At 40.9% G+C, this 14,216-nt stretch overlaps 5 protein-coding genes across 7 annotated transcripts in view; 2 read left to right on the plus strand and 3 right to left on the minus strand.

Moving 5' to 3' along the window:
• Positions 1 to 293: 293 nt before the first annotated feature.
• On the plus strand, positions 294 to 1,997 carry prl2 (prolactin 2). The gene is made up of 5 exons (XM_088288462.1): positions 294 to 522; positions 587 to 765; positions 1,038 to 1,145; positions 1,227 to 1,406; positions 1,545 to 1,997. The coding sequence occupies exons 1-5, from the start codon at positions 501 to 503 to the stop codon at positions 1,737 to 1,739; spliced, it is 684 nt and encodes a 227-aa protein (XP_088144588.1). The 5' UTR covers positions 294 to 500; the 3' UTR covers positions 1,740 to 1,997.
• Positions 1,998 to 2,554: 557 nt separating this feature from the next.
• On the minus strand, positions 2,555 to 7,583 carry hspa14 (heat shock protein family A (Hsp70) member 14). The gene is made up of 14 exons (XM_088287863.1): positions 7,483 to 7,583; positions 7,119 to 7,199; positions 6,373 to 6,455; positions 5,454 to 5,502; positions 5,251 to 5,356; positions 5,092 to 5,182; positions 4,918 to 5,022; positions 4,566 to 4,727; positions 4,322 to 4,477; positions 3,570 to 3,672; positions 3,235 to 3,450; positions 2,909 to 3,073; positions 2,761 to 2,828; positions 2,555 to 2,676 (listed from the first exon to the last, which is right to left on the minus strand). Exons 1-14 carry the CDS (start codon positions 7,537 to 7,539, stop codon positions 2,598 to 2,600), a joined length of 1,521 nt encoding a protein of 506 aa, XP_088143989.1. The 5' UTR covers positions 7,540 to 7,583; the 3' UTR covers positions 2,555 to 2,597.
• Positions 7,584 to 8,126: 543 nt separating this feature from the next.
• Positions 8,127 to 9,424, plus strand: cdnf (cerebral dopamine neurotrophic factor). Its single transcript, XM_088287832.1, has 4 exons — positions 8,127 to 8,201; positions 8,390 to 8,517; positions 8,982 to 9,123; positions 9,192 to 9,424. Exons 1-4 carry the CDS (start codon positions 8,129 to 8,131, stop codon positions 9,362 to 9,364), a joined length of 516 nt encoding a protein of 171 aa, XP_088143958.1. The 5' UTR covers positions 8,127 to 8,128; the 3' UTR covers positions 9,365 to 9,424.
• On the minus strand, positions 8,987 to 12,220 carry krr1 (KRR1 small subunit processome component homolog). 2 transcript variants are annotated; one of them, XM_088287831.1, is made up of 10 exons: positions 12,090 to 12,180; positions 11,520 to 11,695; positions 11,320 to 11,454; positions 11,118 to 11,243; positions 10,943 to 11,026; positions 10,758 to 10,814; positions 10,342 to 10,512; positions 10,186 to 10,263; positions 10,012 to 10,105; positions 8,987 to 9,775 (listed from the first exon to the last, which is right to left on the minus strand). In XM_088287831.1, the coding sequence occupies exons 2-10, from the start codon at positions 11,616 to 11,618 to the stop codon at positions 9,630 to 9,632; spliced, it is 990 nt and encodes a 329-aa protein (XP_088143957.1). In that variant the 5' UTR covers positions 11,619 to 11,695; positions 12,090 to 12,180; the 3' UTR covers positions 8,987 to 9,629. The 2 variants fall into 2 exon arrangements, with proteins under 2 accessions (XP_088143957.1, XP_088143956.1); XM_088287830.1 differs by having other exon boundaries at positions 9,104 to 9,775; positions 12,101 to 12,220.
• Positions 12,221 to 12,482: 262 nt separating this feature from the next.
• LOC148341565 (uncharacterized) overlaps positions 12,483 to 14,216 on the minus strand; it is a 49,397-nt gene continuing 47,663 nt past the window's right edge. For both annotated transcript variants that reach the window (XM_088287791.1, XM_088287790.1), the window contains 4 exons: positions 13,575 to 13,832; positions 13,334 to 13,487; positions 12,780 to 12,918; positions 12,483 to 12,624 (listed from right to left, as the gene is read on the minus strand). In XM_088287791.1, coding sequence (XP_088143917.1) covers positions 12,500 to 12,624; positions 12,780 to 12,918; positions 13,334 to 13,487; positions 13,575 to 13,832 — 676 coding nt within the window. In that variant the 3' untranslated portion in view covers positions 12,483 to 12,499. The remainder of the gene's footprint in view (positions 12,625 to 12,779; positions 12,919 to 13,333; positions 13,488 to 13,574; positions 13,833 to 14,216) is intronic.

The following is a 14,216-nucleotide window of genomic DNA, read 5'->3' on the forward strand; positions in this document are numbered from 1 at the left end:
AAAAGTTTCACTAGCGAGGACTGTGAGGATTCACTAATGGTGTACCACAAGGCACCACCCTAGGTCCCTTCTTGGTGAAATTATTTTTTAATAATTTATGACTCAACAATCAATATTTTTAGATCTAAAACAAGATTTTAACAGTCACACCTCCCTCCATGGAAAAAATAAAATAAACGCTAAAATCAGAGTCTCAGGTATAATCCACCCATCCATTTTCTATAGCGCTTGTCATTGTTTGGGTTGGGGGGGGGGGGGGGAGAAGAAAAAAAATATATTAAGATCTCTTTTTTTATTCATAAAATGTTTCAGCGTATGTGTGATCTCAAAGGTATGATTCATAAATCCCCAAAGTGCTACTGTATGTCAAATGTTTGACCCCTTTTTAACCTGCCTCCCGCCCCGCCTCCTCGCTCTTCTGGTCACTATTAAAGACAAGAGTCAGAGAGGGACACTCACACTGCACACACGGAGAAAGGAGCTCCTCCTCACTTTGCAGGATGCCGCGAAACCTCATATCAGGTAATTCTTTTGCGTCCTAAGTCATCCTAACCTCGGCGTTTATCGTGTCAATTCCTCCTCTCAGTTTGGGTGTTACTGGCGAGTACCACGCTGGGCAGCAGACCCGCCAACGTGGCTGCAGCGCCCATCTGTGCCAACAGCCCGGACAGGTGCCGGGTCCTCTCGCTGGCCAACTTGTTTGACAGAGTCATCCAGCACTCGGCCAGAATGCACGGCCTCTCCAATGACCTTCACTCTGAGTTTGTGAGTTGCTTTTTTTCCATCAATTGCAAATAAATCGTTTTGTATTCGGTGAATTGAAATGGGTTATCTGAAAAGACTCAGGAAGCCTGATCGATGTTTTTAAGTTGTGTTATTTAAATAAGCAAAAACACTAAGAATTTGACAAAACAAACATTGAATTCGACCTCACATAGCATTGTAGCACAGTCATCACTCGTTTCCCGAGCTACTCGTTGACATTTACATGACATCAGACCTCTTGATATTTAAATCGTGGGATGTGCACCGGGCAGGAGCAATACTTCCTGCCCAGTAGGAATCACGTCGGAAGGGTCAGCCGCAACTGTCACACCTCCACCCTCCTCACCCCCAACGGCAAGGAGAACGCTCAGAAAATAGCGGTAAATCCACCCGTTCCCTGAACGTTCCGTATAACCTGACAGAATTTCCGATCCCCATTCCAAATTGTCTCGTGACCGTAGCGCGAGGAGCTAACTGAGGTGATCCTGAAGCTCCTAATGGCGTGGAGGGACCCCCTGTGGCACTTCCACCAAATCACGGCCCACCAGCACGAGCTGGCCAACTTCAGCTCGGACAAGGCCCTCGAGATGAGCGGCATGGTGCACGAGCTACGCAAAGGCGTGGAGAAAGTGGCAGAGAAGGTATCCCACTTAGCTCATTTACTAAAAAAAAAAAAAAGATCTTTGACGTCTTTAGCCGTCAATGGTATTAAATGAGTTAAAAAGAATAACGGAGCACTTTCTTCACAGTATATTGTGCTTTTTTTTTTTTAACCTTAGATGCAGACACTGGGGATGATAAGCAACTCCATCAGCACCCTGTCATCCCTGGAGGATCTCTTGCCCTCGGAAAGCGGCGAATGGCGCCAGATGAAAGACCACGAGCTCCTCTATTGCTTTCGCCGCGACTCAGACAAAATCCAGAATTACCTGAAGATCCTCAAGTGTCGCATCGTACCTGAGCACGACTGCTGAATGGAGGGGGGGAAAAAAAAGAGAATGAATTACTCATCTGGGAATGGTTTTGAAATGGAGAGGCTCCGGTTCCTAACTACACAGATGAAATTTTTTTAAGTATGTGTAGGAAGCAAGAGTGAAACGCAAAGACTTTGAAAAACCATCATGCTCCATATAAGCACAGACAAGGATTGATGTTTAAATATCATGAATATTCCTGTTTCGCTGCATATCTTTTACCTAGAATTCAATATAAAATATCGGAACAAACCTTTGAGCTCAACTCCTTCATAGAGGACCGCATCGTATCCTCCTACTGTTTACGTACCGAATTTGAATTGATTTGGATTTCATGAGAGTTTAATAAACCTGCCCCATTTTGTATTTGAGGCCATTACGTTTTTGATTCGAGAGATTTTTTTTTTATCAGCAGTGGAGACATTTTTCCAAGGACACCTTTATCTTAACATCAAAAGCCTGTTTTACATATTATCACATGTATCCCTAAGTGGATATAGCAATTAAAAAGTTGCCTCTTTCAAGGAGAAAAACAAAAAATCATACTTTTAAGACAAAAGAAATGTAATGGGAAGGGAATAAAGTCAATACTTACAAGAAAAAAGTGTGTCGTTTTTTTACGGACCCCTCAAGCTCCGACTCACAGACCTCCAAGTTTGAGTGCATGGCGCAGGTGTACCTAATATTGTGGCCAGTGAGTAGATACACGACTGAAAGTTATTGACATAACCCCGTGCGGAAGAGCATTTAGTAGTCACTGGCAGCCAACCGGGTATAAATTTGGATTTATACATTTATTGATCACCAGATATAAAAAAAAAAAAAAAAAAAAAAATGTGATAGTGTGTGGTGTAAATTTCAGGATGCGGCAGCGATGTTGATAATCTCGGACCTCCCGCTGTTCTGCTCAACACAGGCGACATGGAGGGAACCGTCCCTGTAATAAACAAACACGCAACGGGGAGAGAAATTAATGAGGGGTGAATAGTGATGATAAAAAAAAAAAAAAAACAATCTGTACCTTTTCATAGTGACCACTGTGTCAATGTTGTGGTGCTCCTCTTTGGGCTCCAGGTCACGCAAAATAATCTGTAGACACAAAAAAAGTATTTTTCCGGGAATGGCTGAATCCGCAAATAGTCGCTCGCATATGTTGGGGCTTACGACACCTTGGCGAGCTTCTCTGGCTGCTCAGAGTCAAATCGCTGGTAAATCTCCAGGCAGAGGGAGGAGAGTTTGCCTCCTCCGCTCAGGGTGTGATGGCGGCGGGCGGGAAGCGGCAGACCGGACGGAAGGAGCACGGTGAATGCTTCCGCACCGGATTCATCCACCTCCTGCCACACGGTCACAAAATATATTTCAACATTAGCTCGGAAAAAATATACTCGAGTATGTGATGAAGATTTTGAACAATTCCAAGTTGCTCGAATGCTGAAAAAAAAAATTCAAAGGTTGTTTGGCATAAAAAAAATTAACTTGGTTTCAGTTGAGATACCTTAAGCAGGATGTCCGAGGCCGACACATCCACTTGGACGGATTCCTCATCGGAGACAAGGTGGTCCCTGCCCACCAACAAACCCGCCTGCAGGGCCGCACCCACCGCAATAACCTCATCGGGAGGCGCCGAGCTCAGGAGCTCCACGTCGGGAAACATGTCGCGAATCATCTGCTGCAGACGAGGGATCCGCGCCGAGCCACCACACAGAACCACCTGCGACAAGTCCGATTTGAGCATTTATCGTCCCTTAGAATCAAGCAACATCAACCCGATTATCATGTCGTTCTAAATGACTATCACATGGTGTGCAAGAGTTGGAGGAGGAGACAGACCTTGTTGATGTCACGGGTGGAGAGTTTGGTCTCCTCCAGCAGGCTTCTGATGGGCTGGATGCTCTTGTTGAAGAGGGAGGAGCAGAGCAGCTCAAATCGAGCCCTGATAGGACAGACATTGTATTTAAAAAAAAAATTTTTAAAAATAAATTAATTAATTAAAAAAAATTAAAATAATAATAATATAATATTTATATATTTAATTAAATTTTTTTTAAAATAATAATAATATAATATATATATATTTTTTCTCCTTGTTATTTAATTATGTGAATGCGGAAATGCATGCTATGTAGCTGTTTTTTGTTTTGTTTTTTGGATCGTTCAAAGGATGAACAAACTTCTTTTGGGCGACATTCCAAAATTACATTATCCACCCAAAATTATTGAGAACATTTTGTGAACCCTTTTTCACATTCCTCAAATTCTATACAAATCACAAAAGCCCCAATTTTCAAGAGACTAGCTTCTCCTTAAATACTTCACCAATTAAACCCATTGCAACTCAAAACCGTTTTGCTCATTGATGACATCAGAATATTCCTAAATTAAGACATTTTATATATTGACTTCCTCCTTCCGCATTTGTTGAATAAATCAAACCCTGCGAACTATGAGTCTCAAGTTCCAATTCAATCATTATTTCAGCCTAGTTTCAACTTCTCTGCAGTCACATGCAATTCCTACAGAAAATACATTCACTAGCTTCATACATTTCTATTTGTTGTTCCTAGCGCATTTTTAACACCAACCTGGAGACATTGCAGTCAAAGTCGGTGCCATCGTGCAGGGAGTCCACAAAGCAATTGGCTGATCCCAGTGTAGACAGTGAGTGCTTGGCCATGTCCGCTCCATTCATCAACTTGAGCATTGCTCGCGCATTCCCTGTCACGTCGTGTTTAAAAGTGCTGCACCGCACACAGACAAAAGCGGGGAACGAGTTAAACAACGAATCGCGCACATTAGAAGAGGACGACACTTATATTGTGACGGTACCGTTTGAACTCAGTGGCAAGATGCTGGGCCAAGGCCTGCGTGAAGCTTTCTCCGCCGATGCTGTGGTCGGTGTGGGTATTCAGGACGCGAAACATTCCTCCGTTCACCTGCAGCACGGTCACGCTCAAAGACGTACCACCCAGTTTGTAGACCAGAACATGGCTGCCGACACAAGAGCGTGGTTGCACAATACATTCAGTTCAGCATTTCATCAAAAGATTATTACTGTTGAACGTTGAGCACTAAATAGCTGGTCTCTATGAGTAAGAATACAAAAGGCATAAAAATAAAAAAAAAATAAAAAAACACTTTTTCTATCCGTGTGGACTTGAACAAAAATGGAGTGCGGCACCTCTTTGGAGCAGAACAGTCCTGTCCAATGTTATAGGCTAAAAGAGCAGCGGCGGGTTCGTGGATCAACCTGAGGACGTTGAACCCTGCGGCTTCAGCTGCCTCCCTGCATGATGGGGAAAAACTCAAATTAGCACGGAACTCAACTAGCCCACGAAGCGTGGATGTGTCCGACCTCAGTGCGCGCTTCTGAGGGTGCGCAAATTCAAACGGGACGGTAATCACGGCATCGGTCACATCAGAACCGAGAGCTGACTGAGCCGTTTCTGGAGAAAGAAATATTCAATATCAACATCAATTGTGAAGTCAATTTGCGAGTGCGAATGCGGGGTACCTTTCATCTTGTGAAATATAAGTTTGGCGACATCCTCCGGAGAAACGTACTTGGGATGGTCTCCTGCTGTAATCTCGTAAAATGGCTTCTCTGATCGGTTGACAACCTGTGGACGCATAACATGCAACGCTCACAGGTTCATGATGAAAAAATTCCAAGTGGAACATTCCAATAATGACCAAAAAAAAAAAAAAAAAACTCACCTGACACTTGGTCTGTGACTTGTGAGCTTGCGTCTCTGTGTCATCAAAGCTGCTCATTGAGAAACAACCATCGTCATACAACACAAGTAAGTTCAGCAGACAGTCAAGATTCTTGTATTATTGTACATTTCCAGAGGAATATTAGAGCCACACGGAAAAATAATGACAACCTGATTATCGATTTGATTGTACAAAAACAAAGCTGAATATTTTCAAGAAAAAAAAACGTATTGGCAATACCGGTCAAATTCATAAATGTTACTCATAAAAGAGATGGGAATAATTATTCCTTCACTTCCCCTTATAAGAATGACTTCAACCATGAATTCAAACTTGAAAACTATATAAAGTTTTCTGGTATTTTACTTGTTATATTCGTTTTATGTAAAAAAATACATTGCCTTTAATCTAAAGAGAAGCTTTCTTCTAAAATATACTAATTTATTTTTTGAAAAATCACTAAAAATATTGATTATTGAAATATGACTATTAAAATTATTGAGCATTATTCTCATATGACAAAGCGTTATGTTACAGCTGCAGCTGTTCTAAAATGCGTGATGCAAATAATTATCTTTTATATAATTGTCTTGGGGCTTGAAAAAATAAATAAATAAAATGAAAAAAAATCTGACTGTTCTTCTTATATGGTGGCCCTTCATTTTAAAAAATATCCCAAATTAATTTCCAAATTAAACATTTTGGATCACTAAAATACCTAACGTTCAAGTACTCAGTATATTAAAGTTATCAAATTTCCCGCCTGCCAAAAATATGACATTTCATTAAAAAAATATGCATGCACTATAGCCCTCCCTGTCACATTGTGACTTTGTTTTTCACTGTGGCCTTAATAGTCCTTCGTAAAAACTTTACCCTGATTTGACTTCATAAAAATGCTAAGAAAATGCGGCGTCACCTTCTGCCCAGCACTTGCTTGACTTTGTCAACCGTGTTGGCGGCATTGCGGACCCGCCCCTGCTTTGCTGCAATCCCCACAAGCTGCAGAGGACAAACACATTTAAATCTTTCATGGGTGTTTTTGATGTTATATCATCGTAGGACTGGGCGATTTTTTGAAGCCATTCTTGTGAATTGGTGTGACAATTAGGAGAACAGGTATCACCAAAATGATGGTGCCTGTTTATATGTGGTATAAAAAAAACAGTTATTTATTTATTTTACCCTAAGTATGTGCAACCAGCCTGCAAAGGTTTTGCTGACATCACTTTACCTCAACCCCGCAACGATGCATGATAAAAGGGCATGAAAGTGCTAGCAAAAGACCAGCTGAGCAATGCATCTTAACAGTTCGTTTTATAACGTTTACTTGTCAAAGAAATTATTGTCAATTTATTATGGAGTCCATTTAAATTCATTTTTTGAAAATAAAAAAAAGCAAATAATAGGATTAGGAAGCACATATTTTCAGATTATCTGTAATTAAATTAATATTTAATGCAATTGTTTCTGTTGAAATTGTATTCTTATTTAACATTAAAAATAAAGTATTTCCCCGTTGGGGTTGTGGACAAAACGTGGAACTAGTGTGATATGATTTGAAGATAATATTTATACTTCTGAAGCGTACGCCAAAGCTGATTTGTGGTACATGGAAACCTTTCAAGAGAAGGGAAAAAAAAATACATTTTCGATAAATTTTACCTGCTCATTCTCTCTGTAGGCGACCACAGCTGGAGTTACTCGATCTCCTGCATCGTTGGCAATGACGTCAGCTCGACCGTCCTACACATACGCGCGCGCACACGCACGCATTAAAAGCATATTCAAACAAAACTGCAAATATACAACTAGTGTTACAACTAAAGAATATGACGTCACAACACAACATATAACTTGTGTGCTATTCGCTAGCAGTCATACGGCACCCATACACGTTAGCATGTTAGCATTTGTCAAAAAAAAAAAAAAGAAAAAAAATATGTTATTTCTCTCCCAATATAACAAGGCGATAACTACTGTTGCTACTGACAACAACATGAATGGAACATCACCGGGAAGAACCCACCTTAAATATCGCCACACAAGCGCATGTGTACCCAAAGTGAACGCCGATAGCGGCCATGCTGAACGAGCTGTAGCCGGCATCACGTGGACACGAGGCACGCAAACAGCATCCGGGGGGGGGGGATTTTCAGAATAAAAGCGTGACATTGTGCCAAGAAAATAAGAGTTTTAATTTTATTTTCAAACTCCCTAATGAGTTCAAATGTGAAACGATAAATCAGATTTTCTTCGTTTAAGGACAGAAAACAACCAAGAAATGAATCAAATACACAGTAATTGCATCTTAAGGGTCCAGTTCTTCAGGGACTTTGCCTCAGTTCAACAGTTAGTTGGCACAAAGATTCTACAAGATGGAGCCTAAGCAATATTTTATATTAAACATGGCTTTGGCCTGACCGGAGATTAAAAAAACTGCTCAAGGGTGACTTTTCAATGAATAATGCCACATGGGTTTCCAGTAATGTCGTGCAAGTAAAAAAAAATAAAAGGATAAAGAATAATAAAATAAAAAAAAGATGGAATCTATTCACAACCAATGCGTAATACATTATTTGTGAAGACAGTGACATCGCTTCATGTGTCTCCGGGCTAAAGGAAGCACATTTGGTTTCGGCCATGCATCTATTAATAACAGCAAACACGGCACCATGTCACCACTTCTCCTCCGCACTCTTCTGCTTTTAAATGTGGTGTCATGTTCCAAAGCAAGAAAATGTGAAGGTAAAAAAGAAAGTGGCCGTGATTTAAAAATCTAAATTGCATGTCACTGATTTACACAATAGCTAGAGGGTGGTCTCTGCTTTGAATGTTACATACAAGGCTGAGGGCCCAATCACGTCTTGCACAAGAGGCATGAATAAGATTAATAAGCATGTTTTGTGACAATTAACCATAATACCTGTCGGCAGTGTGCGTGGGGTTTCTTCACAGACTATATGGAAGTGTGACATCAACACACAAAGAGCTGACTCCTGCTCTGGTGGAGAAAGAACTCTTCCAGGCATGCTCGGCTGCTCAGGGGAAGGAGGCGAGGCTGGTGAGTACACACACTATTGAGCAAAGAAGAATAGAAGAAAAGTAAGTTTCTTAATGATCATTTATTAATTCCTATTAAATATTTTCTACATTATAATGTATATAGGAGCATAAAATTTGCATTCATACACACACGCACACAGATTTAAAGAAAAAAGCATGAAAAAAATCCAGAATTAAAATCAATTTTGAGTTAACTTTTTTTATATACAATTTACTGTACTCAATCAAAATCAAGAAATCATTTTATTTTTTGTTAAATCGCTGTGTATATACAGGTAAAAATCTAATTTTGATCTATTAAAAATGTCAATGCATAGCTTAATTTTTTTACTTTTTCTTAAATTGTTTTTCCTCAACAATAAAGTCAACTTTTGAATTTAGTGAGAAATTAAAAATGTGCTTACTTTATCCCATAAACATTTATATTTATACATTGGATAACGATCTATATATTGCGTCAAGTGTTACTACCTAGGTGCCAGCAATGACGCAGCCACCCGCGTCACAGCATCCGTCTCTCAGCCTCTGGCTTCCCACGTTCCCGTGGAGAAGATATGCCAGCGCCTCAGCAGCAGAGACACGCAAATATGTCAACTCAAAAATGGTAATACGGACAAATGCTCATCTTTTTGGGGTTATATGCTTTTAAACGCCATCCCCACCCCTCGCTAGAGCCTGACTTGAGGGACCTGAGCAGTGAAGGCCTGAAAAAGATGCGAGTGCTGGAGCTGAGGAACATTTTAGCTTCGTGGGGAGAGGAGTGCCGCGGGTGCCTGGAGAAACACGAGTTTGTCAGCCTGATCCTGGAGAAAGCCCCAATTCAGAGTCCGAAAGGAGAACTGTGAATTAATGTATGTCTGAACAGCAATAAAAACCTTAAAAAAACAACAGCTTTATTTTTTTTTTAATAAAAGTGGTCCACACACACACACACATCACAGAGCAGAGAAATAGATCGAAGTGATAAATACTGACCAAATCTGCACAACAGAGAATTTAAAAAGTCAGATTGCTAGGTGGTAAGTTCCTCACAGAACATTTCACTTTCTCTCCGAGTCAAACTAATAGCACATCACATGCCGGTACATGACAGAGTTCTGAGTGTGATCTTCAGCTTTTGCTCTTGGTTTTCTTTTTGTTGGTGCTGCTGGTGACAGGAGGTGCTGGGTTCACTGGTGGAGCACCCAGCTTCTTGGTTTTGGCCTTTTTCACTTTGTCCTTAATGGCGTCGATGTCCAGCTTGCTTTCCGCATGTGCTGAAAATGGCAGATATGAACAAATCTTAGCCCCGCATTTATGCTAGCTAATACTCTGGTTAATTTGGATTGAAAATTTTAAACACAGAAGACGTTTACGTCATGAGAATAATGCGCTTTGCCATCTATAGCCAATTACAAAGCCCTTTCAAGGATATCACTTTTGTTTCGAGTTTCGTTCATCCCAGCAGTTGGGTGCATTACTGTAAGACACCAAGGTAAGTTTGCATTTCTACCTTTAGTCTTCTTCGGTAAGGGTTTCTCCTTAGGAGGAATAAAAGATTTGTTCCTCTGCTCCTGCTTCTTGGTCAGTGCCTTGGCTTGCTTCACCTAAAAAAAATAAAAAAAAAACATTCATGAGATAATGGTCTCACTTGATTAATAAGTCATTCGCGCGTGAGTGTACTGGCCTTAATTTCTGCCATCTTCGCCCTCTTTTTCACGCTATTCCGTAGGAAGAATTCACCCGAAGCCAATTCCTTGTCAACCTTTAAAAAAAAGAAAAATTGTCAATGATGATGATTACATGTTATTGATATAATTCAAGCATTTGTGATTGTGCTGACCTGGCTGTCTGGCTGTGGCGGTGGGAAGGGCGTGTACTCTTTCTTGACACGCTTGTTCTTGGGCTCCTTGCGCTTGGTCAAGTTCTTGTGCCGGAACTTGGGCAGGAAGCGCTCCCAGTTCTGCACGCGGAGGTCAGGGTCTTTGGACAGTTCCCGTTTGATCATCAGTGTCTGGCGATTCCAGCAGAAGGACAAAAATTAAAAAAATTAAAATAAATAATAAATGAATTTTTGGGGGGGAACTTTGCAGTGAGACACACTAGACATCTTTTGTGCCCTCAGCCCTGGGTTGAGCCAACACGGGCAGTCAAACCCAGAGAGAGTGATCTCTGTCAGAAGGGTCAGAACAAGGATGAAAAACCATCTTCATCAGGCACGTGACAAGGAAGGGAGGGGAATAAAGCGAGCAGACGTACCTTGATGTTGTAGATGGGGTGGATGTTTTTCAGCGTGTCCATGACAACTTTGCGCACCTGAACAAGATCATGTGACGTAACATTATGCACCTGTATCATCTCCTTTGTACTATTTCTATGCAAGTACAATTACTGTAAAAAAATTAAGAATCCCGTTGCGCTGTCGTTATCAGGCAGGGACTTACCTCCTTAAGGCCATTGTACGGCCCCAGGGCTGACACGGTGTTGCCCTGAACCATCACATAGCAGTTGGTCAGCAGTTCTAAAGCCTGAACATAATTTTTATTGAGATGGAGGAAAATAAATAAATAAGGTTGCTTTGACGGGCATAGGACATGACATACAAGTATAGTGACTCACCTTTAAGGTAGAACCTTTGGGGCCGATAAGACGCTGTCTTCGCTTCACAAATCGTTCCCTGTTCCTCACCAAGGTCCCAATTTTGATGATGTCACACGCCACATCATCCTGTAATATCCGTACAGCCTGGTGGGGAAGAATAAATGCATGTAAGAAAAAGAATCGCAGCTCCCAATTATGTTGCTCCCTCAAGAGTAATCACCTGTTCAAATGGAACACTTCGAGCAAGCAGCTTGATGAGATCTCTGGCTCTGATGATGGCATATGGGTCAAAGGTTTTTCTTGTGGTGCAGACAGTCATGCTTCCCTCAATCAGGTCCAGGGAGGCTTTAATATACTGTAAAGAAGAGGATCAACCACATGAGCAAACCCAGTAACATGACTAATTTGTGGCATACCCACCGTTTCTCCCAAAGCCTTCTCCACCAGTGGCCAGCAATCTTTTAGATAGGCCTCTCTGTATTTTGGGAAGAGTGTGGCGAAGCTGCTCTCCTCCAACATACCACGGGGATTGTCTTCTTTGGTGAAAGGTGACTCTTTCCACCCATCAGGAACAGTAAGCAAATTGGCTTCATCCACTATATGGCAGAAATCAAATTCATTATAGTTTGTCAGACTAAATACAAGAGCAATAAAACAAGAGTTTTGTGTAATTCACAGTTATGGAATAAGTGTCCAGGCAAAGTTAATTTTGGTGCTGAAAGAAACGTTAAAGTCACAATACAAATAAGTCTTTAAGGAACAAGTTAACCGAAATGACATCTCTAGAACACGATTAAAAGGACAAAGAACATCCTCATTTAAGTCGCCTTATCTAGCCAAATGGTGTAATAAACAACGCAACACGTTGCTCAGTATTAGCTTAGGTGCTAATTGCAGCACGCCTACCATTCAACACGTACAAGCAATATTAGCAGTGATTTGAACGTCTCTTTGTGGCGCTGTGTATTTTCGATATATGGTACAACATACGTATAAATTACCGGGCTTATTGTCGATTTTTTCCCCAGTTTGCGCTTCGCTCACGCCGTCCATGGCGTTTATAGTCGCCATCGTTGAGCGCAGGCGGAAATGACGTTTGAACTTTCTTCTTCGGGGTTTTAATGTTGAGGATACAAGCGTGACAACGCTAGCGTATTACACTGCTGCCACCATCAGGCAGCAAATTATATAGCTGGTATTGATTACACTGTTGGATACAATCCAATCCAAAATAGTCATTATTTAGCCTCAATTTCAATTATTCACAAAGAAATATCACACATATGACTTGTCATTTAATCAGGTGGAAAGGCAGTGTATGAATCCATTCAGCCAAGTAGATCTAAATGTATGATATTAAAAAAAAAATGGAACAAACAAAAGTGACAGTTTCAAGCACTTTATTTCTGTTGTTGCCGGGTGTGGAAAGCCATAATAGCTTTGGTTGCACTCACTGACAATACTGCTAACCCCAAAATGCAAACTAACCCCACCACAATGGAGATCATTGTCAAGTTCTCGTTCCCTGCAAAAAAAAAAAAAAAAGTGCACTTGTCAATCATTCGATATTAGACATTGCAACATAACACATTTAAATTTGTATTATACATTGTCAAAATATGAGAATATTTATAAGAAAAGACAAGACCATCACAATCTGATAAGAATTGCATAACTCACAGGAAGACCGTTTGACTCGTGACGCCTCCCGACTGACAATGAGAGGGCCAGCGGACACCACAGCCGCTCGTTTGGAGTTTGGTTTTGTGTTCATCATGCGGGTGGCTGCTCTCTTGGTGCGCTGAGGGCCTGTGCAGTTCTACAAGTTTGGAGGAATCGTATGGAAATACTTTAAGATGTAATGGACATGAACTCCCATGCAATTTTTGGTCTTAAAAGAAGAAGTGAAAAAAGGCATCAATGATGCCACCGAATTAGGCTACAATGTAAAATTCACTGGCTTATATTTATACGAAAGGTTCTGTTGTTCACATTCATATCATTGACTATTGTCTTGAGAAAGCTGAAACAAAGATGAGAATCTTAGATTGACACCTTTGGCAAGTGGAACAACAATTTTTCTTTGTCCCTTAGACAATGTATGCCTCACTATTTGTTCTGATCTTAAAACTGATAGCGCTCAGTAGTTTTCACTGATTATATAAAAAAATGTGAAAATGTCTTGCCCGTTCATTGAGGGATAGCTACAACCCGTAGTGACCAAGTAGCATTACCTTTGTACAGTTTTCTTTAAGGCCACATATGCCAGCCAGGCAGTGGAAATAAAGGGGCATTTCCTCAGGCATGTGAAACATTTGCAAGGCGAATCTGCTTTTCTGAGCCGCGCCATTCACAGACAGCCACCGGAACGTGTTGTCGATGGGACAACTAAGGAGAACAAATAAGTAATAGCAGTAGAACAAAGTCGTCGTTGCACACCTCCCATTTTGGGGATTAAAGGTTCAATTCCCTCACCCGTTCTCAAGGAAAATGCCCTGAACTTCGTTCTGAGGGTCACTGCTCTCAGTAGCCCAGCAGGACTCCACGTGCAGAAGGACGTTGGAGGCGAAAGAGGCGTTGGTGTCCAGGGCAACTTGGAAGTACAGCGTGTCCTCCGGGTCCATGCTGGCCAATTCGAGATAACTGTTGCTAAATGACTTGTCGCTGAACAGGTCCATGGTCAGGCCGAGCTGCAGGGAGGTGTTGAACTCCACCAGGGAGTAATCATTGAACCTGGAGAACAAAACGGGTGAGGGTGTGAGGTATTGTAATAGAAAAATGGTTCTCAATCCTAAATTAAAAACAAAATACTGTCCTTAAATCTTATTCAATAAAAATGCATTGCACAATTTTTTTTTTAACTAAATTAATGTTTAAAAAAACATACAATTCTTTCTATTGAGAGTATCTCAGCGTCTCTAAAAAAATAAATAATTAAATAAATAAAAAAAATTCTTATTTGCTGCTTATTTATTTATTTAATTGCGGTTTGGCGCTATCACTAAATATAGCAACAGCGAGTTGCCCTTTGCTTCGTAGTACTCGCGAGATCTGCCCTGGTTGTCATGGTAGCAAAAGAAAAAAAAGAACAACCCAAGTAGCCTCTTTGTATCTTAA

Source organism: Idiotropiscis lumnitzeri, chromosome 2 (genome assembly GCF_059441095.1).
Source record: "Idiotropiscis lumnitzeri isolate Australia: NSW breed Sydney's pygmy pipehorse chromosome 2, RoL_Ilum_1.0, whole genome shotgun sequence".
NCBI classification, from domain to species: Eukaryota; Metazoa; Chordata; class Actinopteri; order Syngnathiformes; family Syngnathidae; genus Idiotropiscis; species Idiotropiscis lumnitzeri.

Coding starts and splice junctions, on each gene's coding strand:
- prl2 (XM_088288462.1), top strand. CDS start 501: ATGCCGCGAAACCTCATATCAG. Junction 1,146..1,226: donor AGAACGCTCAGAAAATAGCG/GTAAATCCACCC, acceptor TCGTGACCGTAG/CGCGAGGAGCTAACTGAGGT. Junction 1,407..1,544: donor TGGAGAAAGTGGCAGAGAAG/GTATCCCACTTA, acceptor TTTTAACCTTAG/ATGCAGACACTGGGGATGAT.
- hspa14 (XM_088287863.1), bottom strand. CDS start 7,539: ATGGCCGCTATCGGCGTTCACTTTGGGTACACATGCGCTTGTGTGGCG. Junction 7,200..7,482: donor CTTGTGTGGCGATATTTAAG/GTGGGTTCTTCC, acceptor GCGTATGTGTAG/GACGGTCGAGCTGACGTCAT. Junction 5,023..5,091: donor CCTCAGAAGCGCGCACTGAG/GTCGGACACATC, acceptor CCCATCATGCAG/GGAGGCAGCTGAAGCCGCAG.
- cdnf (XM_088287832.1), top strand. CDS start 8,129: ATGTCACCACTTCTCCTCCGCACTCTTCTGCTTTTAAATGTGGTGTCA. Junction 8,202..8,389: donor CAAAGCAAGAAAATGTGAAG/GTAAAAAAGAAA, acceptor ACCTGTCGGCAG/TGTGCGTGGGGTTTCTTCAC. Junction 8,518..8,981: donor AGGGGAAGGAGGCGAGGCTG/GTGAGTACACAC, acceptor TATTGCGTCAAG/TGTTACTACCTAGGTGCCAG.
- krr1 (XM_088287830.1), bottom strand. CDS start 12,170: ATGGCGACTATAAACGCCATGGACGGCGTGAGCGAAGCGCAAACTGGG. Junction 10,513..10,757: donor ACCCCATCTACAACATCAAG/GTACGTCTGCTC, acceptor TGGAATCGCCAG/ACACTGATGATCAAACGGGA. Junction 10,264..10,341: donor CGCCACAGCCAGACAGCCAG/GTCAGCACAATC, acceptor TTTTTTTTAAAG/GTTGACAAGGAATTGGCTTC.